This window comes from Ammodytes marinus, assembly GCF_949987685.1.
Source record: "Ammodytes marinus genome assembly, chromosome: 14".
NCBI lineage: Eukaryota > Metazoa > Chordata > Actinopteri > Uranoscopiformes > Ammodytidae > Ammodytes > Ammodytes marinus.
The window spans coordinates 14,202,995-14,228,783 of NC_137218.1; the positions used below are offsets into that span (position 1 = coordinate 14,202,995).

The 25,789-nt window shown below is 40.2% G+C and overlaps 3 protein-coding genes across 3 annotated transcripts; all 3 read left to right on the forward strand.

Moving 5' to 3' along the window:
* Positions 1 to 6,058: 6,058 nt before the first annotated feature.
* On the forward strand, positions 6,059 to 8,193 carry ccna1 (cyclin A1; the record flags this gene model as incomplete). The annotated part of the gene is made up of 8 exons (XM_080040652.1): positions 6,059 to 6,217; positions 6,343 to 6,562; positions 6,650 to 6,765; positions 6,916 to 7,142; positions 7,277 to 7,481; positions 7,611 to 7,724; positions 7,839 to 7,972; positions 8,142 to 8,193. The coding sequence occupies 8 exons, from the start codon at positions 6,059 to 6,061 to the stop codon at positions 8,191 to 8,193; spliced, it is 1,227 nt and encodes a 408-aa protein (XP_079896778.1).
* A 1,587-nt stretch (positions 8,194 to 9,780) lies between these two features.
* On the forward strand, positions 9,781 to 18,811 carry sparta (spartin a). The gene is made up of 8 exons (XM_080041686.1): positions 9,781 to 9,943; positions 10,602 to 11,472; positions 13,249 to 13,443; positions 15,166 to 15,328; positions 16,640 to 16,834; positions 17,043 to 17,204; positions 17,293 to 17,383; positions 18,065 to 18,811. The coding sequence occupies exons 2-8, from the start codon at positions 10,642 to 10,644 to the stop codon at positions 18,318 to 18,320; spliced, it is 1,893 nt and encodes a 630-aa protein (XP_079897812.1). The 5' UTR covers positions 9,781 to 9,943; positions 10,602 to 10,641; the 3' UTR covers positions 18,321 to 18,811.
* A 270-nt stretch (positions 18,812 to 19,081) lies between these two features.
* On the forward strand, positions 19,082 to 25,534 carry ccdc169 (coiled-coil domain containing 169; the record flags this gene model as incomplete). The annotated part of the gene is made up of 8 exons (XM_080040572.1): positions 19,082 to 19,158; positions 19,258 to 19,340; positions 19,441 to 19,551; positions 20,011 to 20,051; positions 23,852 to 23,950; positions 24,501 to 24,554; positions 25,075 to 25,151; positions 25,345 to 25,534. 8 exons carry the CDS (start codon positions 19,082 to 19,084, stop codon positions 25,532 to 25,534), a joined length of 732 nt encoding a protein of 243 aa, XP_079896698.1.
* Between the last annotated feature and the right edge of the window lie 255 nt (positions 25,535 to 25,789).

A 25,789-nucleotide genomic window follows, 5' to 3' on the forward strand; every position in this document is an offset into this window, starting at 1 on the left:
ATGGAATTCTGTAAAAACCTAATTTAGTTCAAATGACGTACGCATTTGAGTCATGCTGTTTCCCTGTAAATACAAAAATAGATTCCTAATTTTGGTATTCAACAGGAGAGATGTATTATTTAAGTGACCTTTTTTGTATTCTTGAGTTTATTTAGTTGCTAGTTTTGAAGGATTTAGAGATAACACATCAGTTACATATTTTGTCTTTCACCCACTCTGGCCTTTATTGTAGTTTGGAATTGTTTAAATAATATTAGGTCTACTTTAGTATAGATACGATAGTTGGCAAAGTGAAGTGCTGGTATTGACAACAAGATCCAAACATTGAGAAAAAGTACAGCACACTTTAATATAAGATCCACACTCATAAATGCATTATACTGTATTTATTACACTGTTGATTGAATTACCATTAGCATTGTAACTTTAACCAAATTACATTTTATTCACGATTATTGACAACAAATTGTAGTGAAACATACTGTTCTGGTCAAAGGGAGGGGGAGTGGAACATTATAGGGGAGAGTGGCCTAAGTTGTGCGGTTGGGGAAGTGTGCCATCCCTTGTTTCTAGAAAACCATAGAAGAAATTGGAAATGTGACCACATATTTAAGAAGAGCCATCCATTTGACTCATCCTGTAAAGAGGGGAGAAACATGGAATAAGATATAAGCACATTTAAGCTCAAAAAACTGTTTTTTGCCTCTAAAAGTAAAATTTCCATGATCATGGTTTTTTGATTATTGTGTCTGAACAATTATAGACACGTTTGAAAACATTTGACACATGTTTTAGTGCTTTAGTATGCTACACTTTGTGTCTATATAGTTAGCACGATGTCAGCCCTAAACTGCTGCATCATGCCTATTATCCAAAATTCTGGGGTTGGGGTGATTTGTGCCAAACGGCCTATGTGAGTTATAAGTAAGTAAGTAAGTAAAATATATTTGTAAAAGTACATTTATGACACTGTCCAAAGTGCTTTACATAGTGCATTCAGTAGATAAACAATGAAGGTAAAATAACAATAACAAAAATAAAAGACATAAAGCCCATACATCCACAAATATAAACAAAGATAGTAGTGCATAGGTAAGATAGTTAATGGGCAGGAAAAACCAGGGTGTAAAGATGGGTTTTGAGCCTTGATTTAAAGGCAGAAATGGAGGGGGAATCACATTTGTCAGATGGCAGTCACAAGCACGGAGCAACTAGTGCGAAGCACATTTCTGAGAGTTGTGCCAGTGGCATGGCTGCATACGCTGGTCACCAAAAAGAAAGTGATTGTCTACAGTAGCTCAGAAGAGACTGACATCTCCATTCCACTTAACGACACCACTGATGAGAGTTCAGATGGCCAGAAAGATGATAATGGTGACTTTGTCATTGTGAGCTTAGCAGGCAAAACCACCTAGATCTGCTAGGCCTTGTTTAAGAAAATTGACCTTCAATCTTTGTAAAATATTTACTTTATTTACTCTAAAAAAACCTTAAATAAGTAATTGTCTTATGGATTTGTCTTGCATTACAGTTTATGAGATATATATCAATGGCACAATTTACCCAATGGTATTCTCTCTTGTGGCACAACTTACACCACACCGGGGGCAAGTTGTGCCACAAGACAACTTTTTTTTCCGAAAGCTATATTTCTTAAACAGTTTATTCCAGATCCAAAGTTTTTATTGCCAGGGATGCACAACATCCTGAAATATATGTACATATTTGAGTTGGAGACATAACTTTCAAGGCCTCACTTTAAAATCACTTTGAGTAAAAAGTTGCACAACTTAGGCCACTCTCCCCTACTATAAATCCAGGAATAAAAAAAGTAGTGCACAAAAAGTGAGGGAGTCTTCCATTACAGCCGTCAGCAAAGTGTAGGAGTGATGGGGTGGCTGAAGCATCCTTGTGACCAGAAGGTTGCAAATTGGAATTCTTAATCCCCGGTTGCTCCACTGGAGCCACTCAGCAGCAGCAGTATGACCAGACTGGGCTTAATGCTCCTAGGTCCTCCCTGGTTTACCACAGTCTTTCTGTGACTAAGAGACTACATAATAATCAACATCATCATTACAATGATAATATAATCATTTCAGGCACCTCTGCATTTAAACGTCCCATTGATTTGCAGGCAACAAAGGATTCAAACCACTTTGAGTTACTGTCACTTTGGTATTTTAATTAGCTGACTGTTTCACCGCTTTGCACCATGTCCATCTCTGGGGACTTTGAGCGAGCAAAGGCAATGTGGTAATTTGTAAAAATGAGATGTAACAGGGACAAAATGTCACACAGTGAGTGGTAAATGCATCCCAATGTACTCCTGTTATTGACTTCCTTGGTTTAGCATGCTTACACAATCTGACAAGTCAAATTTGACATTTGAAGTGGGAGTTATTTACTGTCGATACAAATTTAATTAAATAAAAACATCAGGAAGAGAAAGCCTGCCATCTGATGGACAATGTATACCTTACAGTTACACTTCCATTAGACAAAACATGAAGCTTTTTCTTATACGTTTTCTTGCTTTTCTCTTATTGTCAATTGTGTATTAATTTAAGCCTTTTAATGTTATCTCTACTGCCTTCTAGCTGAGTTAATACTTCTGATGTGAGAAGGTCCACAGAGTGATATATCTAAACGTTATCTATTGTGGATCAGTGTTATCTTTGTTTTCTACAGGGGTTCCTGTGTTATCTGAACATCTATCTGAGCTTATCTTTGGGATGGAAAACCATTGCTGTCATTACACCCACGCAGCTTCTGCAACAGCGAGCAACAAAGGACACAGCAGCGACCATGTTAGCTCATAATGTGGTTAACTTAACCCCAGCAAATAGGTCAGACATATAAATATAACGTTCTTTTAAATCAAGCAGCTGTTTTTTTTACAGCATGGTTTAATTAGGGTATTGTATTACTGGAGATATGAGACATTTTAAGGATTGAGGTGTTGATGGTATTGTAAATAAATGTCAAGATTTTTTCTTAAATAGGGGGCTGCATGAGATGAGCTCCTCACATCATTTTATTTTAAAACACAGACTGACAAGACACTACACTCTTCACTTAGATGATCTAAAAAATAATTTATATTCCCCAAATCCCCGGCTTAATTCAATCAGTAGATTCCACTAAAGTGGCCTAAAGTAACTACTGTTTCGTAAATTCTCATCTACCTTCTGTACTTTCACCTATCTCCCCATGTTCTAAGCAACATGACACAGGCAGCCGACTCAGTACTGTCTTCCACAAAACTAAACCAGCCCATGTCTTTGTTCTCAGCACCTTGTACTCTATCTTTTAAATTTAAACCCATATTATCTTGTCAGGCCCTCATGCCCATCAATTTACCAGGAGCTCATATAATTTCACTGTCTGATGACAAGAGCTTTCTTCGGATTGCCCACCACCACACCCAAAAATGTGTGCTGTTGTAAAACACATAGCTGATTTCAGCACACCAGAGTAATCAATCAATCAATATCCTTTATTTAACCAGGTAAAATTCATTGAGATTAAAATCTCTTTTTCAAGAATGACCTGGCCAAGAAGGCAGCACCATGATACAATAAGAAATAACAATCAACCACAATTCTCATACACCACATTCAACGTCAGTTAAAGTACAATACAAGATCAGGGACAAGACTATATGAAGATTGAAATGAGCACAGTTAAAAATTAAATAAATAAATTGGTGACAGATGAATGAATAAACCCGGCCGTTATCAGAAAATAGCTTTACAAACAATTGCATTGACCAAGATAACTATCTTCTCTGTCCTTCAGGATTCCTTTGAACTCTCCCAAGGTGACCAGCTCCGGCAGCTTCAGCTGCTTTTGCACAGTGTTCCAGGCAGAAGGCGCAGCATATTTAAAGTAAATGTTTCCTGTAGGAATTATATTACAATAAATAACTCTAATTCATTAAATCACAAGATTTACTTTTTGCTAAGGCATTTAATCTTGTATGAAAAGGAAAATATGTGCCAAAGATGATACAAATATTTAGGCTACAAAGAGTTTAAGTTTGGAGTGAAAAACAACATCCTCAATGTAAAGTTGACAATAAAGTTTTTCTTTAAAGTAGTTTTCCAAATCTTTCCAGAAATGTTCAGGGTGTAAACAGCTAATGAGCATGTGCTCTTTAACGACATAGTGAGCAGCACATTTCAAGTTATTAATAACTGGGCTGAAGTCCTGTTAAAAAAAATAACTTGCAGGCCTGTTAGGCCTATTAGCCAAAATCTCGTATTAAACTAGATATTTAAGATCAGCTCCCATTTGTCTTCAGCATTAGTAAAAGCAGTTAGGAGAAGAAAAAAAAATCACTTATACTTTGCTAAACCAGAGTCAGTGCAGAACCATTATTAATTTATTTGGGGAATTAATTATTTTGATAGGAGTTCAGTGTTTGTGTTCGACGTCATCGACTGTCAGCTTGTGCGTCCGGGCACGTGATTGGTCAGAGAGACCGTTCGAAGGAAACAGCTGATTAGTTTTACGAGGCAACCAGAAGACAAATCTCTCTCATAATACGTCCATGAAATTCCCCGCTGAATTTATCAGCTTGAACGCAGCAGGAGGTCGCTGTTTCCCTTTCCAAGCAACAAATAAGAAAGTTATTGATAATCAACTTCGTTTAGATCGTTAGTGGAATGCTTCCTCCTTCGTAACCTACCGTTTAAGTGTTAGGCCTACTAGCCTACCTACGTTGATTATGGTGAGTTTATGGTTAAGGACAGATGATTTATATTTTAAACCGACAGGGAACCAGTGTTGTGCTGTGGTCTATTTTATAGCCTATAACCTACTTGTTTGCAGCCATGTTTTTCGACCTAGTTTGTTTTAGCTTGTGTGTCTAGATTCATGAACTCATGTATTTATTCTTGTTACCATGGCAATGATGTCTCTGACATCGTTCGTGCAACCTGTGCGCAGGAGTTTGCACTGTAGGCCTAGTTGTATAAAGTCACCTATTTGTGTACACCATTTGATAGCACATAGGCCTAGGTCTACATTAAGTATACATAAGTATTATTATTTTATATTTTTTGGCAACAGTAAACATTTTCCTGTTAATTTCAGTAAAAGTCGACCAATTTGTTTGGTTGTTTGGACTTTTTTGTGCAGAGTTGAAACTTTAGATCAATTAATGGTCAGTTTTTTTCAAAACAATTGGGCTAATAATTTTGCAAGCAGATTTGCCAAACATTCACTGGTATTATGTGGTAGCTATAATATGAATAGGCAATTAGAATAAATCTCTGAGCAATGTATGATGGGTATTTTCCAATATCTTCTGCGATGTCATAGACAAAACTGAATTGTTCAAAATTAATCAATAGTGAAAATAAGTATTAACCAGCCATATACAGTATTTATGCTTTACTTCTGCAGTGGCTTCCAACTTTTTTTCTTGTAACCAACCTGATTTTTATGCTCCTAGGCCGGTGATGGCCGAAGGCCGTAGGTATTTTGTTTTCGGGTTTTCCGGCAGCCTATTGTGAACATAATATCTCGAATGCCTCGAGGGACTTTAAAACTCACACTGATAAACTGATTACATTTTGGAGGGCCAGTTTGGGACTGGGCCTGAACTCTTCGGAGTTTGGAGTTCAAAGGTCTCTGTCACTGTGTATATTGTAAGCGCCACTCTGACTCAAAGTTGAACTGCTTAGATATTGGAGGTGATAGGTCAAGGTCGCCGTGACTTCAAATCTTGTGAGCAAAACATTTGAAGAAAGCTTTGAGGGATTTTTGTCAAATTTAGCAGAAACTTATACTTGGACCCGAGGGTGAACTGTGACCTACATGTTTGCTACCATTTTGCTTTGTGATCCCTTTCCAGGGTCCCATGTTGGGAAACACATGTCTACTATACATACCGGGAACTAATACATAATTTGGTTCGTCTTGCAGGGCGACTTTTGAAAATGCAATGATTCACAATCACATACATTTTACAACATCTTTTCATCAGGTGTTTCAGTTATTTTGCCTCTTGCCACATTTCCCCCCCTAACCCTTCCCTCCTCCTCGTGTAAAGATGAACCACAGCAGAAATTCCCATGGCAGCAGTCACACTAGCAAAGAAAACATCCCACTGTCAAGCAGAATAGATGCACTGCAGGTCCAGCGGCCCAAGCAGCGGACAGCACTTGGCGTTTTGTCAGAAAATGAGCAGCGTAGTTGGTCCTTCAGCCAGGTAAGTGGGAGAGGCACGGTGAGAGGAGTGCACCTGATGTGATTTTCAGTTTCCTAATTCTCCTCACAGAACTGTCATATTAAATGTGACACTCATCTAGACACTGTATTTGTTTCCCACTACAGAGTAGTCAATTTTCCAAACACAGTTCAATCTCAGACAGCTCCCAGTTCGCCTTCCTCGGCGGCCCTTCCACTTCCAGCTTTGATGTGTATGTGGAAGAGGCGTGTGAAGTTGTTCTTGCCGCTTCTGGTCAGGAAGTAGTGTCCAGCAGCTATTACCTAGAGAAGGAAACTGCTGCTGTGCAAAATGAAGATTTGAGGCTCCTGCTGGAATTCAGTTCAAGTGAGTTTGGCAAATACACAAAACACATCGACCAAGCAAGGCCTTTTGCTCATTCTTTGCACAACTGCTGTTGTTTTGCTCCTGTAGGTTCATGCCAGGATGCTTCAATGCAGTCGGAACCAGATGAATCCCTGATTTCTGAGCAGGCGTTGTGTCTTTCTGAGTATGCAGAGGACATTCACCGGCACTTGAGAGAGAGTGAAGTGCGAAATTATGTCAACTATCTACACACTGCATCATTTATTTCTCGTTCCTGTGTATGGGGGAACCTTGAATGCATTGTAGACTAGACATAGATTGTGATCCTTAGTTCACTGCATATACCTGATGCTCACAGTCGTTTCTAACACCAGATGAGGTTCAGGCCGAGGCCAGGCTACCTAGAAAAGCATCCGGAGATTACAGATGGCATGCGGCTCATCCTGGTGGATTGGCTGGTGGAGGTGGTTCTGGAATATAAGCTTCGCTCTGAGACTCTGCATCTCGCTGTCAACTATTTGGACCGCTTTCTCTCCTGCACGGCATACGTGAAACGGGGCAAGCTGCAGCTGGTCGGCACAGCTGCGTTACTGATCGCCGCGTAAGCACACTTTTGAGTTTCCAAAGATTTGACATGTTTCCTGTCCAGAAGATATGTAAATAAAAAAATAAATAAAAAAGGATGTATTGATTGCAATTTAAATTTAAGTTGTTACCTGTTCTCTCACCTTATAGAAAGTATGAGGAGATCTTCCCTCCTGAGCTGAGTGAGTTTGTGTACACCACAGATGGCACCTACACTAAGAAGCAGTTGGTCCGGATGGAGCATGTTTTCCTAAAGGTGCTCGCTTTCAAGATGGCCGCCCCTACCTCAAACCAATTCCTCCACCTTTTCATGTCCGTCCACTCTGTCTGTCCCAACACAGAGAACCTTGCCCTGGTGAGCAAATTCAATGACTCACATGCCAGCCAGACTTTCGGTTTAATCCCACAAACCCTTTGAAGTGACAGATTTCCTTTTCCTTTGATCATAATTCGATTTGGTGATGTGTTTTTTTGCTGCTTCTAGTACGTAGCAGAATTAAGTTTGCTGGAAATTGACCCATTCCTACAGTACACTCCATCCATCATGGCAGCTGGAGCCTACTGCCTAGCAACCTACACTGTAAACAAATCTCTCTGGGTAAGTTTTTATCCAAATCGTTGTCTTGAGAGCTTAGAAAGCCTTTGATCAGAATTTCTCAAAAAGTTAGACAAAATATGACTTTTTTTTAGACACAAATCTTTCATATTTTAGCCCGATCCCTTACATACGATTACCGGTTATACCATGGATGAAATTGTGCCCTGCCTGACTGACCTTCACAAGCTATACATCAGTGCAGAGAGTCGCCCACAACAGGCCATCAGGGAAAAGTATAAGAGTTCAAAGTAAGTCATAGTTTATAGTTATTTAATTACATTTGTTTTATATATATACATTTTTTTAAATATTGAGACAGCTTAACAAACAGTTTATGTAATGTTTGGGATCTTCCATGTGTACTTTGCACCTGGTCTGGGTGGTTAGATTAGATGTCTTTTGTCTCTCCATTTACAGGTATTGTCGTGTTTCATTGATACCTCCACCTGCTGTTCTGCCTTTCCTGTGAATCACTGCCCCGCCCTCCTTCTGACAGCTCCTGCCTGAACATAATTACATGTTTACGCTGCAGGTGCCACACCCCTCTGGACACTTTAATGCCTTTATTTTTTTATTATAGATTTTGAAATTATAATAAATAATTAAATAAAAAGAAAACCTACCTCATGACATGTATTTTAATACTTTCAGGTGTGCATGCAAACCATTTTTAAAGTTGGTAAGTCGCCAGTTTAAATACTTAGATTCTGTTCAGAATTACCTTACTTTCCTAATTGTCTCTAAATCATGAATACCAGCATTTTAAAGTGATTTTAAAACATATAGCCTCATGTAAGCTTTGAAGCCTAATGACTGAATAGGTAATGAGTGATCACAGGGAGTGAACATAATTACAAAATCAAGTTACTACACTTTAAGGAAATGTGTTTAAATTTCCTCAGATGCCTTCAAAATAAAGCTTTTATTTCAATAATGACTGTTTTACAGTTTTTTTCTCGATTGCTAAACCACAGTGGGCACAACTGGAGTGACATGTGCTAAACACAACACTATGCACAGCAGCAGTTCATTCGGACCAAACTCGTTTTTCATTGCTTAAACACAATTTTCAAAACTCTACACACTTTTCTCATGGCTTAACCACAGCTTGCACAACACTGTGGATTTCCAGCACTTTTTTCAAATGCTAACACACTGCTGTCACAACTGTAAACCACACATTCAAGACAGAATGGAATTCAGCCTACTGTAGTGCATTTCAGACACTGTGGATTGCAGCTGAAACGCTAAGAAGGTGTCTTGTTTTAGACTTGTACATTGAACATACTGTAAATACAGTATGGGAAAGCTCAAAAATACTTTTTTTGGAAATGGACCAATGAAGACAGGTTGTTGGAGGGAGAAGAGTGGCATTGAGAGTGTGTATGTGGAGGAAGACCTAGAAGATATAGAGCTGTAATTTCTGATGAAATACAGTAAGGGCTACTCTGATAGACCCTGTTGTGAATCATTGTCTCTCGCGTAGAGAGGTAGGGTTGAGGGTGCAACCCAATCTGCAAAGATCTAAAGTTGCATCTGTAATACGAATTTTCCAGCAAACAAAAACGTAAGAGTTGCATCCTTTAAGAAAATGAGTAATCGATTTCTGTATTACAATTATAGCATATTTACACAGATAAATATTGCATTCGAAAATGTTATCAATAAAATATAAAATAAAAAGATGTATCGAAGTAAACTTCTGATTTTTATTTATTTTTGTTTACATAACTGCTATATGTTATAAAATAAACAATTTCAAGTGAAATTAAATTATACTCTGAGTGTGTTGAGTGACAGTGTGTGTTATGTCAATGAGGACTGTTCATAGTGTTTGCTGCACTGAGCCTATTTTGTAGATAAAGTGAACTGTTCAGCTCCAGTGACTGTTGGTAGTGCAGACTGTAGTTAGAGTTTTGCAAATTGAGCTACAGTTGTGCCCACAGTGGGTCAGCGATCGAAAAAACTAACGTGTAGCCTATGTATTTTATTATGAAATGGAAAACAGGAAGCCATTTTATCACTGCTTGACTTGACGCTCGTGAGAGATGCGCTCGTGAGATTGAACTAGCGCGTGAAGTAAACATGAATAGAGATTTTCACATGTGCAAAAGCACAGAATAACTGTCGACAGCTTAGATAAGGAATTTCTGAAAGTACTTATTGATTGTTGTAAGTTTTTTCTTCTTTTTTGTCGATATTCAAGTTTGGCTGTCAAGGTAAGACTGAGTTAAACTTTATAATGTTTTTGTCCAGTGATATCATATGACAATGTCTGTGGTAAGGTAACGAGCAGGTAACGAGCACTTGTTTATTACAAGATAGATTACCAAATAGGGAATACATGTGTAAACCCTGACATTTTAAATGTAAGTCTCTTGCACCTCTTGAACGCTCATGCGCAGGCTTGTTGGTCAGGTTAAACCTGTGACAGCCGCCAGCAACAACAAAGAACCTACATTGCAGAGATTCTTCCAACATTAACTCACTTGGTAAAGTCAGAGTAGCCTAGCCTACTTATGTCAGAGTTGAAAATCGTATCGAAGTTGACTTTTCTGGCCTACCTTTACACACTTGACGTGTTCACAGGTAAACTCCACTTCCCTCTCTTACTATTCCTTCCATCTTGCCTGCTCATTTTATTTTATTTTATAAATCTTACAATCCTATCTGAAGTGTGACCATAAAGTCTAAAAAAATACTGTTGAACTGAATATTTAATTTTTGTGTGGTATAGAAAAAACAAAACAATCAATGATGAATGTCAATTGTCTGCTTATTTCTTGGGATTACTGTAAAATACTGTAAAAAACTTGTAACTACAGTTGCATATTTTCACTCCTGATTTCCTCTCTGCCTCCCTTCATCCCACCCTAGTCTTGGTATCCATCCCTTTTAACTACTACCACACTTTGGTATGATTGATCCTGCTGAGCTGCTGCTCATCAAGGACCAGTATGGGTTGGCGTTCCACTCTCTGAGCCGTGGGCTGGATGCTGAAGAGGCCGGGAGGACTGCGGAGGCTCTTGAATGTTACAGGAAAGGTCGACAGCACCTGGCTCAGGGAGTGGAGGTCCCCACTGGAGGGGAGAGGCAGCATGGGGCCGTCTGGGACACAGCCAGGCAGCTGCAGCAGAGGATGAGGGGCACGCTGAGGACTGTGGAGGCCCACCTCTCTGAGCTGGAGGCCTCTCAGCCCACCACGGGAGATCAGAGGGGCCGCCTGTTGATGGATCTTCCCCCTAGTTTTTATCCTGACCTTCCAGCCAACAGCCAGCCTCCCCAAAGCTCCCTCTACCATCTGTACCCCTCCATACCTGCTGCTGCTGTTGCTGCCACCCAGAACAATACCCTAACCCCACCAAAAACACCTCCCCCCAGGCCCCCTTCCCCTGCCTCTGCCGCCAGTCTGCACACACACACACTCCCTGCAGAGGTTCCAGGAACTATAGCCATGGCTAACGCAGGAGAGCAGCCTCCAGCATACACACCGCAGCCAACAGTGGGCCACCGCAGTCTGGCTTTTTGTCCGGCAGCAGGTGGCCTCCTCGGCTCAGGGAAGCAGACTGGAGCAACATCAGGAGTAGATGGAAACGATCTGCTTTTCATCCCCTCTGGGGCACAGCTGTTTTTCGTGGCACCGAACGGGCAGGTCAGCTCCCTGTTTTATCCAGGCTACCTTCGCATCATTGCATTTGGTGGTCAGGAAAAGGATTCCAATGCTGGAAGACCCCCAGCATATCTACATGTAAGTATACAGTATGCTATACTGATGTGTCATATTAGGTAGGTATCTGTATGCAGGTGGGTGTGAGAGCAAAGCATTTTCCATTAGGTGTGAATAGCAAACTAAACTCCAGGTGAAACCACTTCATCACTCTTAGACCTGTTTATAACTATGAGTCATTATGTCGGTGTATGGATTCAGTAATTGTCGCAAAAAAAAGTTTTTATTCTCAGTAGTGATTTACTTTTGGCATTTTTGCTTGAAACAAGAACTTATAACTTAATAACTGCTTTTATAGTTTAGGTAAAGTTTACAGTAGTTTAAATGACTCATTATTTCAGCTCTACATATGTTTACAATGTCTGCATTTACTTAAAACTCTTACTGTAGAAGATGAGCGTGAATAGCCAGATGCTAAAAAAAAACATAGTTGAGTGATTTATAAACTAATATATTTGCGTCTTAAAATGATAACATTGAGGTACCATATTATTCATGCAAATCTGTTGTACTTCAGGCAGTATTACTCTGTCCTTTTCAAATGTAGTTGCTTAATCTCCCTCTGTTATAGCATGGTAATAGAATCGAGCTATTGAAGCAAAAACCTATGTTTTGGCACAATATCCCATTGAAAAGTATGAATTTATGTGTAACCCTCTGTGTGACCTATTCACATGGAGCCTTCTGTCAAAATGTTAGTTCTGTGTGATGATTTTTGTATTGAATCAAAACAGAAGGTATAAAAAATAACAAGAATGTATTCTGGTACCTCCACAAAGCATGCATTATGCTGCACTGTATACTACAGGGCAACCCATGACTCTGTTAGCTTGGTCTCCTATATTCTGGCCTTGCTTTGTGTCCAAGCAAGACAATGGGCCCATTAGATGACTCTGCCTTTCTGTTGTGCTGCTGATCAGTGTCCTGCGCCCTCATAGAGGTCAGGTTCTGTCAGGCAGCATACCAGCGGCACGATGCAGCCGTAAGTCTGTATCTGTATTGTGGCTACCAATATACTGTAAGTCCTGATGCGGCTAAAATCGTGTAACCTGTCTTTGAGAGGGGAAAGCATTGGGTCACTGTACTCTGTATAACAAAGTAGGTTGGATCTCTCTGGCACAAAGGCGTGATAAACATTTGTATTTTTTCATCCATAAATCTCTTATCGGACTGTCACCATCATATACTGTTTAATGTCTAGGCTGGACTGAATCTCAGGACATTACCAAACCAGCTCAACAAATTGCCTAATGCTTCAAGTTCCACAGGTTAATTCTGTGCACCGAAAGCATGGGACCACCTACAGCACTTACTTAAGCTGGACACTCTTACTACCCCTAAACATTCCAGTCCGATTGTTTCAAACTTTTTCCCCTCAGTGTCACTGTGCAATTCTTTACTTGACTTTTATTTTTATTTCATTTTTTTTTATCTCTATGCGTTTGCTTCTTGTATCTTGGCATCATTGAAAATGTGGGAGACCTCAATTAATTCGGGGATTTTAAATAAAGGTTTGGCAACACAGCTTGCTGGGAAATGACCGGCAGAATGAACCCTTTGGGTCTCTACAGAAACTGTCTATTACATATGTTTTTCATAAGGGAAATAGGATTGTACATGGGATCATTGTCGGTCAACATCTCATGTATTGGAAAAATAAATTAGGATGCAACAGAAGCATTCGTATCATGCATCTCTTATTTCAAAGATCTGAGGTTATTGCTAATAACAGTGGATGTGAATTGTGTCACTAGTTAAAATCCTCTTTTTTATTTGTGTATTCGTTGTGCTTCCCAGGTGTGTGACTGGCTGTACCCGCTGACAGCAGACACTCCAGTGCTGTTAGCTAACTCTGGGATCTTCATGTTCCCCGACACCTTGGCAGAGACACCAGGGTCCTACGTGGGCATAGTGTTGTCCTCCGAACTGCCTGCTGCTGACCGGGAGATGTTTGTGGACCTCCTGACACAGCTCGCTGATCTCAAGGTCCAGGTCAGTCTTTGCTGTCAATAAGAATGGGTTTGGGTGGAGTAAGAAGGCAACAACTAGAAAAACATACTGTAGATGGTAAAACACTTATTTTCTTAAACATATTATAGAGAACAATAAAGGAATGGGATACTTTACCATTGTTAATGTTAATTAAATAAATAATTAAAAAAAATTAAATTAGGAAACTTTTCGGATCATCATATTTGTAGAATTTTATGAATGCTTAGTTTCAGAGGATAACAGCCAATGCCATTGGTTTTTAAATCGTTTTATTTTTTTTATTACATAAGTGTCTTACATTTGCAAAATTTGTGGATTATAACTTTGGTTGTATGTTTCTGAATATTTAATGTTTGACATATGTGCTGATTGTAATGGGTAATGTATGTTTTTAAATGTTCAATTATGTTTAATGTACATTTAAATTTAATTTTGTATCTGGATCCCAGGAAGACTAGTTAGAGCAGTGGTTCTCAAAGTGCGGCCCGCGGGCCAATGGCGGCCCGCGGAAGCATATCTGGCGCCCCGCGGCCCGCATTGAATTATGAATTATTAAAAAAAAAAAAAAAAAAAATTATCATTTTTTTTTTTTTTTTTTTTTTTTTTTGAAACGCACAGAGGGGATGCGTCCCCCGTAACAGTAAAAACAGTACAGGGGTCGAAACACTTAAATATCCCTCCTAATTGTTTGTATTCATTCCCCACTTATTAAACTTGCGAAGTTCGGCTGGCCTCTGCCTCTCGTTGCAGACGGCTGGTCAGCCTCCCGCAGTGCAGCAGGCAGTGTAGTGGTCCCAATGTAAGTTGTTAGATAGTGAGCTTGTCAAGCCCAATACGATGCACTTTCTCACATTCAAGGTGAATTAGATTAGGTCAAGTGTCTAAGGATGGATGCTAACATTATCTGGTTTCTAACTATTTTGCCTAAAGTTTAGCTAACAAACTAACGTTAGCTAGCTGCTGATAGCCATGGAACTATCTGCCTAGTTGACTGCTGATAGCCCACCCTGTTTATTTCCAATGTATAGTGTCATAATAGTTAACACTGCTGCTGCATCATGAGTAGTGAGTCCTACAAAAAAACACTCCAAAAGGTGATACGTTTTCAATGTGTAGAAAGTTTTGAACAATAAAGTAGAATAAATAGTTGAATGCAATACAGAATGCCTCAGTGCCTTGATTTATATTCCATTAGATGTGTGTCAATGGGAGCGAGTTGTCTTTTCCTTAACATTTCCACCATAAATATATACAGAAGACACAAATTACTGCATAAAAATTAACCAAAATGCACAAAATGAAGTGTTCGAACCTCAAATTTTTCTGGGGGACAACCCCCAGACCCCCGCTTTTAATGTGTGTTCCCCAATGTTGAAATGAGACCTAGCCCTTCATTTATTACTTTAAATGTGTTAATTACACAGTATTGGATGCTGACCAATACATGTAAACTGTAAAGACGCAAAGACGCTGGCCATTGAAATTATTTCAGTTTTATAATTTTTTTTCCTTCGGCGGCCCTCGGTCCAATGTTGGGTTCCTAAATTGGCCCTCAGCTATCAAAAGTTTGAGAACCCCTGAGTTAGAGTAAAACTAATGGGGATCTTAACAATAAAAAAAACGGAGCCAGTAGAGTCAGGTCTTGTACAGTATGTCACTTGTTTGCGTGTTTAAACATTTTAAAAGTGTCTTAACTGTGTGTCATTGTCATGATAACTGTAGCAACAAGGTCCAGACGGGGCAGGGACAGAGGTCATCAACCTGAGTGAGAAAATCCCCCTCTGTCCCCCGAAGGAGCAATCAGGACTGACAGTGCCAACAGGGGAGAAGGACAAACCATTACTGCCTGGATGGAGTGAGAAGATGGCCCAAGGAATCTTGTCAGGTGTGTTTTATTAGGCTAAGTGTGAGTCCTAAAAAAATGCACAAAATATCACTACTAGATGTTCTTGTGTCTACCAAAAAGACCACTAGAGGGCAATGTTCACCGTTGCAGCAATCTCTCCTGAGCAAGACAGTTGTGTTGCAGGGAAGGTTTCGTCTAACCACCTCTTCATTGGCCTGTGGTAGATATTTTGACAACATACCAATCAATGTGATTTAAAGGTGGAGTCAGCGATTCTGGAGAACGCTTGTTGCCAAAATCACTTTTTGTCAAACTCAGTGAATATCATGATCTGCTAACTGTCCCGTCCGTAATTAGCCTGGTGCTACCAGACCATCGTACTTCATTTCATTTATACAGAAGGTCTGGAACTGCTGTAATTGGCAAACGTTCACTCACTTCGAGGCGGGTGTCTGTTGAAGTTTAAAACTATTGGATCTGCTCAGTGCCACTCTGGATTAGCCAACCAATCGCATAACGTTTGGTCGTGCCGTACGTCATGAGCCGGCTTCTGACGGTGCGTTCCAGTTGTACAGGGAAGTTGGAAATTTCCGACTTCACTACATATTGTAGTCTATGGATCTACCGGTACCTGGCAACAGTAACTTGCTAGAGCCTAACGTTTAGTTATTTGGATGAGAAAGGTTGTAGGCGTCCATACTTGCCCGAGCAGATGCACTGACAGGTCGGAACTCGGAACTACTAAGTCGGAAATGTCCAAGTTCCGAGTATAAAGGAACACAGCATTCAACTGAAACTGGAGCGCGACTTTGACGTCATCGTTCTCAGCCACTCGCTCTGTTCGCTGATTGCACAACCACAACTCTGGATGAGCAGAATCCCACTAATACGCCCCATCCCCAGACTGACTACTGAAGGGAAAATTAAATTTGGGCGGAAGTAGGTGGGCGGGCGGAGCCAGGCTAGTCCGTAATGAGTGTGTGTTGAAAAAAAAAATCTGGTGTTCATACACAGCCTCGGCTCTGTAAACTGGTATGTTAACCTTAAAAAAATTAACCTTTAATTTTACAGGTAATTTCCTTGAGAACAGAGTCTCATTTTCAGGAGAGACCCCTTCACATTCCATATTACCTGTTATGTACCTTGTTAACAAAGGGTATGTAAACATAGGGGTGCTCTGTAGCCAGGAACCTACCAGTTTACAGTGCCAAGGCACCAGGTTTTTTAAGGTGCACACACAGTACAAACAGGCAGTGAATCGTGAGAAGATATTCACTGAATTTGACACAAACATTCTCCAGAATCGCTGACTCCACCTTTTAACGATCACCTGCATATTTCTGTCTTCAGGAGCAACAAAGTTGAGTCAGGAGTTTGTCAGAGGAGCAGAGGCCACTGGTAAGGCCATTCATAAACAAGCAGCCAAGATCAGGGACAACATCACGCCTGAGGAAACTCCTTCAGAGGTCAGCCCCAGTGTCACCACAGGTCTGAATGCTGCTAAACAGGCCACCGGGGGTGCTGTGCGAGTCAGCCAGTTCTTGGGTAGGGACTAAAAATCATCCCACACAGGATGTAGTCATTCATACAAACACCATTCCATTTGCTAAAATGAAGAAAACTCTGATAGACTTGTTGTTTTCTTAATTTTAGTCCTCTCTCAGTGCATGCCATTAATCTCCTGTACTGTATAGTGATATGGCTATGTACTTATATGCTCGCTTCTGCTCTATATAATTGCATATATTTACAGTAAATGGAGTGAGCACAGTAGCAGTACACTTGGCTGAGAAGATGGCACCCCATGTAAAGAAACAGGGCGCAAAGCTGATCCCAGAGTCTATGAAGAAAACCAAAGATGGCAGTGCCTCCAACATGGATGGAGCCAAGTTTGTGGCAGTCAGCAGCGTACAAGGTAGGTACCGGTATTATGGGAACACAATGATTGGTGCTCAAAGAATGTTTCAGAATCATTTAAAAAAAAAAATTTACATCCAAACCAGGTTTCTCTAGTGTTTGGTCTAGTCTGGAGACTGGAGCAAAGATCATTGGCAGGAGTGTTGCATCAGAGACTGTCACAACTGTGAAGTACAAGTAAGTACTTTGGACATTCCCCATGTCTTTCCAATTCTAGATATAATTCAACTATTCAGTCACTTTAGAACAAGAGTTTCAAGTTGCCTACTATCTTGCTTTCTTCCTGGTACGTTGGGAAACTGATCTGCTTTCACACCTATTTCTTTTCAGATTTAGGGGCTTAGAGAAACTGTTAAACATGTCCCGCAACAAGTGACTGCACATGGGGAGTGAAGGCAAAGACTTTTGACCTAACATCTGACCCCGCTCGACTCTTTCACGTACCCTCTTTCAATAACCCAGATCAAGTCAAAAAATAACTCTCAATATGACAACACACACATATATACATACATATTCACAAGTATGTGTTTTGGGTTCTTTTTTGACTTGATGTAGTTAAAGCCTCTGTTATGTGGGTGTCTTTTGGGTCTGTCTACAGGTATGTTTACTGCTTGTGTTGGTTGGGTGCTGCTGCTCTTGCTGTTCATACTCTCTGTAGCTGCTTTTTCCTGGATTCTTACTAATAAAACTGCAAAAAGTGAAATAGGACTGTTTTTTTTCTTGTGTGTTGACGTTAATGACAAAGAGTATCATTCAGATGACATTGCTCCATCATTTCAATTCTGTACTCGCCCTCGTTTATTTTTCTTGCATCAATCCACGCTTCCTTAACACCATATTATCCGTGGTGTGAAGGTATGGTGACGACGCAGGCCAAGCCACAGACACTGCTCTCAAGTCAGTGTTGAATGTTGCAGTGACTGCACACAACATTGACAACCTGGGCATCAAGGCCTTCCTAAAGACCGCAGGCAAGCAAACGGCCAAGGCCATGGTGAAAAAGCCAGACGGGCAGCCAGGGGAGGCAACCGTGGAGCAGAAACAAGAACAGCAGGCTGAGACAAGTAACAAGCAAGTGCAAGAGACAGAAGAGGGAGAGAAGAAAAAATAGGACGCTTAAAAGTTGTGGTGGAAAGTCTCTGTCAGTATAGCTTATTGGCATATGTGCAATTTAATTTCAAAACTTTTTAAATCATCATCTCTCCTTTTGTGGTACTTTTTAAGGCTTTGCATTATGTATTTTTATGTGTATTAATATGTGTGTTTTGTACAATATTAAGTAGCTTTACCGGCAAACAGTGCACTTATAGCTTGATCTGTGGCCATAATAATGTAAAGTAAAATAAACAAAATGTGAGAAAATATCAATTGTAGCCTACGTTTAAACTAAAAAAGAGATTATTTTGTGTTTGTGATCTTCTACAACACACACACACACACACACACACACACACACACACACACACACACACACACACACACACACACACACACACACACACACACACACACTCACTCACATAGATATGTGTTCTATATATTTATGCTCAATCACTCGTGTGCTCTGAGCCAAATTAATGTTGCTTTTGCTTTAAAAATAAGACACTGAGCAAAATAGATCAAACTGGAAGTTGAAATGATGAGCTGAGTGAAATAAAAGTTTGTGTTTGTGACGAATCTGAAATTCCTATCCCGTAAATAAATGTATTGTAGCTTTTGTGTCAACTCGAGGAAGGTTTTTAATGTCCAAATCCGGCTGTTCTGCGTTATTACGTCAGCTGCTGAGCGAGCCGGAAGCAGTAGTGTCCATGGATACAACGCGGCCTAGATACAAACTTTTCTTCAGTTGTCAGTTTTTAGCAGAAACAAAACATGGCTGGAGATACTGACTACAGCAAATACGACCTGGCACGCATGCACGCAGAGCTTGAACAAGAGAAGGAGATTAAGTAAGTTTGTTTGAAGTCAATGTATTACAAAGTTATCAAGTGTTTTTAAATGTTATTCTACCATGCAACAAAAAAGCACCGTCTGGCTCTTTATGATAGAGAAATGCTCGAGGAGTCGGTGTCTGATCTGCGGAGCACCATGCGTGAACTGCAGGAGAGATTGCACGGTGTTGACGGGGAAGGTGAGGCATACATCAAAATATATATCACATTTTTTAGTCGCCCCTGTCATGTAATGTATCCTGCCCTAAATGTATCATCTGTTTATCCTATTGTTACCAGGAAATGAGTGGAAGACAAGGTATGAAACACAGGTAGAGCTAAATGGGCAGCTGGACAGACAGATGTCGCTCATTCACGAGAGACTAGAGGACCTACGAGGAAACCCCATGGGTAAGTTCACAGGTTAGTACCAGCTTTGAAAGTGGCTTCATACTGCCAGTTCAATTATTAGCCCTATATGGGAAAGTTGAAACCAAAATCAAGCTTTACAAACAGAGTACAAATCAGTGTGATACATTTCATGTGTTAGTGATATCTGAAAGCTGGCAAAAATACCACAATGCACATATAGCTGGCACATCAGACCATTAAAGTAGTGAAATGTAGGCTACTCTACTGTGGCAGGCTACTTGTACATAACATTACTTTAGACTTCTACTCTGACACTACATTTGTTCGAACAGCTTTAGTTATTTTGCAGATTGATATTATTAACACAAAATATAAATCAACTAATAAATGATAATGTAATTACTTTATAGATTATGCTACCAAGCAGTATTTAATTAAGATTAGCCACACCTTTATCATCTTGAATGTTAAAATGACTCGCACACCTGCTTTTCACAGATCGATTGGCCTCCATCCGATCTTATGAAGACATGCCAGCAGTGAGTGCAAACATTTAAATTTTCTATTGAGCTTTTTCTTCACCTGTTCTATTGTGCTGGTGTTATTTAGGATTTTTCTTTACCAGCAGAGAGAGCTAGAGACACAAAACAAGGAGAACAGGCAGGCATGCAAGACAGAGAGGATTGTAATGTCAGTTGCTCTCCATCCTCCAGTCAATACAGGCCGAACAAACCAGAGTTTAATCACAGCACTGTGTAATCACGGGATTACAAAACCATTGGAGAGTAATGCACTCTTATTACAATGCATTAACACTCACACACACACACACACACACACACACACACACACACACACACACACACACACGCACACACACACACACCAAATGGTTGCACAATGCAGTCTAAATATTGTGTGTGTCTTAAGGCAGAACTAACTGATGCTCATTAGGGTATCCAACAGTGACAGCACAAAATTGTGGATTGACGATGACCGGCTGCCACTGTTAATGGCACGCAATTTGGTTTGGTAAAATGTCCTTTGCTGCGAAGAAAAAAATGCTATGATACGAAGATGCATCACAGCCAATGATTGGGAGGATTGGGATAAACATTATATTGCATAGTATGTAAATAAGAAAGATGCTTTAAGATGCACACGTTCATTCAACTATAATAATTGACTATTTATAAAATACTTTAAGTAAAATACTTGTCAATTAGGTCCATGCACAACAACATTGCTTCTTAAAACATAGGGGAGAACGGGGTAATCTGAGCCACTTTTTACATTTGCTTCCCTCTAAGCGAGCTAAAATTATTTATCACTCAAATTTACACATTTCCCATTAATTCAGGATGTTTCCTAGAAATGGGCATTAGCAGAATTTTTTCAAGACAAAGGGCAGTGAAAATATGATTGTTTTAAAAAAAGTTGTCATGTGGCTCACTTTACCCCAGCTGTGGGGTAAACTGAGACAGACCAGAAAAATCAAAGGGGTAAAGTGAACCAGCTGGGGGTAAACTGATCCACTTACTTTTTCCACTCTGAAACTACCATAACAACACGTATTGTAACAGTTAGAATCCTGAAAGCTAGCCACACATTCCAGAACTTATGTCGGACTAGTAAAAGAATGATGGGGTTTGGTCAATTAAGCAAAGCAAATTTTCTAAACACTTGAAAGTAAGTCTGAACAAAATCAAATACAACATATTATAATTAGGGCTGTCAAATTAACGCGTTAATTTCGATTAATTAATCACAGAAAAATTAACGCGATTAAAAAAATTAACGCAGATTAATCGCACTTCTATAATGCCTTTTGACCCGGTGCAAAAGTGGTGCGGAGCTGCACCTGTAGCTCGCCGGGCCGGGCGCGTGGGTTAAAGGGAGAAAGGTAAAGAGAGAAGCAAGGGAAAGGGGCCGACTCGAGGGCTCTATGGACGGTTTATGGGATGCATGAAGGTAGGAAGACATCTTACTTAATTATCCGCAGTGTCCGTGCACTATTTATTTAGTGGGTGCAACAATGTAGGCTAGGTTCAAAACAGTGAGTAGGACATATCTCTCAATCTTCCTCCAATTTTGTTTGCTAGCTGTCTAGCACCCGCCCCGTGTGTGTGTGTGTGTGTGTGTGTGTGTGTGTCTCAATATTTTTGCCTATGAGTAGGCTACGAAATGGTGGCAGTGCAGCGCTGTCTGTTGTGGGAGATGGAAAGTCGTAATTTTGTCTGCTTGTTTTTTTGAGAAAATTCGGCGCTAGTTCATGTATAAAGCTGGCTGAGGGGAGGAGACAGAAGTTACGAGAGACGGAGAGCGAGCGCGCGCGCGAGAGAGAGAGAGAGAGAGAGAGACAGAGAAACAAACTGTAGTAGGCTATACAGCTGTTTATAAACAGGTATAAAAGTGTCATATAAGTATGCGATTAATTTAGATTAATTAATCACAGAGCCTGTAATTAATTAGATTAATTTTTTTAATCGCTTGACAGCCCTAATTATAATTCAAAAGGTTTTAATAAGATTCAAATGAAAGATAGAACCAGTTAGATCAGAACACAGTCTGGGGGTCAGAACACAGGACACTTAGAGGCAGCTTGTGTCTGGGGGTCAAAGCATAGGAAAATCAGAACCAGCAAGAACAGCCTGGGACTCAGAACACAGACCCAACTGGATTATAACATCAGCCTGTCATACTCTACAACTAGGCCTACTCTACATTCCAGCCCTGAAGGTTACATGGAAAGATGAGAAGGTGCTCTTTCCGTGTGGTTGCCCCAGGTCATCTTCCTGGTGTATTTCCTTGGCATGATGGCTTTTCTACAATGTGTATGACATTAAAATTAGGTCTGTCAAATTAACGCGTTAATTTTGATTAATTAATCACAGAAAAATTAACACAATTAAAAAAATTAACGCAGATTAATCGCACTTCTATAATGCCCTTTGACCCGGTGCAAAAGTGGTGCGCAGCTGCACCGAGCTGCACCTGTAGCTTGCATACACAGCCCGCACCGGTGAAAGGGAGAAAAGTAAAGAGAGAAGCAGGGGAAAGGGCGGGGCCGAGGGCTCTATGGACGGTTTATGGGATGCTTCGGGCAAATAAGCATTTTATTCTCCGCAGTGTCTGTGCATTATTGATTTAGTGGGTGCAACAATGTAGGTTCAAAAGTATCTCTCAATCTTCCTCCGTGTGTCTCAATTTTGTTTGCTAGCTGTCTCGTCTCCCGCGTAAACGGACACCCGCCCCGTGTGTGTGTGTGTGTGAATATTTTTGCCTATGAGTACGACGATGGTGAATGAATCGGCATAGGCATCTGTGGCAGTGCAGCGCTGTCTGTTGTGGAGACAGAAGTTACGAGAGACGGAGAGCGAGCGAGAGAGAGAGAAACAAACTGTAGCAGACTATACAGCTGTTTATAAACAGGTATAAAAGTGTCATAAAAGTATGCGATTAATTTAGATTAATTAATCACAGCCTGTAATTAAATAGATACATTTTTTTAATCGCTTGACAGCCATAATTAAAATAAAACATATGTTATGTAATATTACATTAAAATATGTTTAAGACTAAACTTAACTTGTGCCTCATGGTGCCTCACAGCATTTGCCTCACTTTCCCCCACCACCACAATTTGAGAAAAAACTACCTCTCTTAGCACTTCAGGCTAATCTTTAGCTAATATCATCACATGGTTTTTATATGTTGGTAGTTCATCAACACGTATGATAGAAGTTTTTCTACGTGAATACATTTGATTTGGCACAACAGTTGATTAAGTTGACAGCAAGAAAATTTACTTTTACATTCAAAATTCCTATTTTGGTGAAAAAAACATGCTTACCACAGCACCACGAGGTCCTCTCTTTCAGGGCCATGGGGAAATGAGAGGGGCTTGAAAACATATCTCACATGACCACAAATGTTTTCCGTTGCCTAGATACAGGGGGTGGCTCACATTAACCGATGCCTCAGATTCCCCCGTTCTCCCCTACTTCTTTTATATATTTTTTAAAAATATACAGTTCCCAACCTAGATATATGCTTAGTCTTGTTGCTCTGCTCTGTGCTAGAATATCTAATTTCCTCTGCCCTTTTTGGTTTATTTGGTCATTGAATCACGTATAGGCCTAATCAATGTTATATGCTTATGTGTTCTGCATTAACTATTTTGTTACTGTTTGATCCTAGCAGATAGCAGCACAATAGTAATTCTGGTGCCAATTGATTTGTAACTAGGCATCAGCAGCGGAAGCATTTTCATACTTTTGTTGTGGCGTATTTGTTATGAATGCCGCTTATTAACTGAAAACACTGTGTTCTGTGGCAGGACACTCTGAGGCAGCGTCTGAAGCACCTGACTGAGGAGAAGTGTGAACTCCAGAGTCAGCTGACGGACTGTCACCTCCATATTGAACAGGAGGGAAAGGTGACTGTGTGCGGAATGGATCTCAACTGATCCAGTTTCAAGAGCACTGTTAAAAAGGGATTTTGGGTTCAGCCGTGTCGAGGGCTCACAATGTCTGCATTTCTCTGCGGGTTTATTATATTTTAGACAAGCGGCTTGGCATTTTTCCTGGTGATAATTACTTCAGTAACAAATAAGCTTCATAAGCAAAAGGATAACAGCAAGATTTGGCTGATTTCCATGTTTTGCATTCCTAATTGAGTTGAAGCAAAACAAAAAAAAGTAACCCTTACCTTTGTCCTGCACCGCTGAGACCATAGGGCCAATATGCTCGCTAGTTTAGCAACAGTTTTCTTTGTTTATTGTTTCCGCACCACAAACAGCGAGATATTAGATGAATAAAGGTTTAACAGGCAGCATGTGCAGCCTCTAATCCACGTTCTAATCTTCTGTTACACATAACAAGCAGTACGCCCATGAGCGGACAGATTAACACTGATATTTACAACATGTGTGAAAAAATAATTAAAAGATTTGACTATATGGCCCCTCTGTTTCTTTCAAATACAAGGCATTTCATAAGACCAACGATGAGAGGCGGGCCTACCTTTCAGAAATTGCCAAGGTAAGCATTCCCTTTCACCCATGGCAGCAGGAGTACACAAAAACTGCTGGCGAGTCAAACAAGTAGCTGTCAAACCGAACTTAGTAGCTACTAATCACTGAATATTAAATGAATGCCACAGAAAAGTGTAGAGAGCATGCGTCTGTACTTTGTAGCTCTTCTTTCTCAGGCTTCGTTATAATTTCTCATTCTCGTGCTCGTCTCTCATATTTATATAATAGGGGAGTCTCTGTGCAACCACATAAGTGAGTCAAGGACATTGCTGCCTTCTGTTGCAACAAAACTGGTTCCTGCAGGGCTATAACAAATTCAATTTGCAAGGAAACATGACCAAACTTCGCTCCCAATATTTTAGAAACAAATTATGGATTTGGAAGTTGCTTACAACAGCGTGCAAATGGCTCATGCCTTCTGCAAATGCAAAAACACACATAAATGTGCGTATAGCCAAATAGTTTGTGTGCCTGGCTGGAGGGCACTTACAGTAAAGTAACTGCTCATGAATGTTCCACTTCCATAGCTGTCCTCCACCCTTGAAGGCCAAAGAAGACAGTACTCCACCCAGACACAGAGGGCACCGGAGAGCAAACAGAGGAGGTGAATGTGTATGATAATAAATAATAAAACATTTATAAATTCTGAGACGTGTCTCCTTGGACTATTATTGTTGCAGGATTGCAATTGAGAAGAATTCCGTGTTATTTTAAGCAATCCGAAGCTCTTGAATTGAAACCATTGTGTATCTGCGACATGATTCTGCTAAACTAAGTATTATTTTATAATTGCCTAGAGGGAAGCAGGCCAGCAGGAAGGCTGAGGCTGATTCTATGAAAGGAAAAGAAAGAGAAGAAGATGGAGGAGGAGTTCTTGTGAAGGGAGGAGGAGGTGATGGAGCGACAGCAGAGGGAAGAGAAGAGAAGAAATCCCAAAGAGGAAGCAGGTTACCCACCCTTAAGTACTACCTGAAACACATCCCCTAACCCAAACTTGATGTATTAGCCATTTTTTTAAATGAAGTAATGTTGCTTTCATCTGGGTGGGTATGGTGACAATAAATATAAAATTGTATTTCACATTTGATGGGAATACTGTATTTCAATGATCTAATGGTATAAAGTGACACATTTCTAACAAAATCTGGCATTATGTTTATTTGTTAAAACAAGAACAGTGATTATGAAGAGACAGGAGGATTAAGTAGGAGGAATATTACCGGCTTTGAGTACAGGGAGGTC

Excerpts from the sequence above, each read along its gene's own strand:
- sparta (XM_080041686.1), top strand. The coding sequence starts at position 10,642 with ATGATTGATCCTGCTGAGCTGCTGCTCATCAAGGACCAGTATGGGTTG. Across the intron at positions 15,329-16,639 it reads GGCCCAAGGAATCTTGTCAG|GAGCAACAAAGTTGAGTCAG; the intron begins GTGTGTTTTATT and ends TTCTGTCTTCAG. Across the intron at positions 16,835-17,042 it reads GCGAGTCAGCCAGTTCTTGG|TAAATGGAGTGAGCACAGTA; the intron begins GTAGGGACTAAA and ends ATATATTTACAG.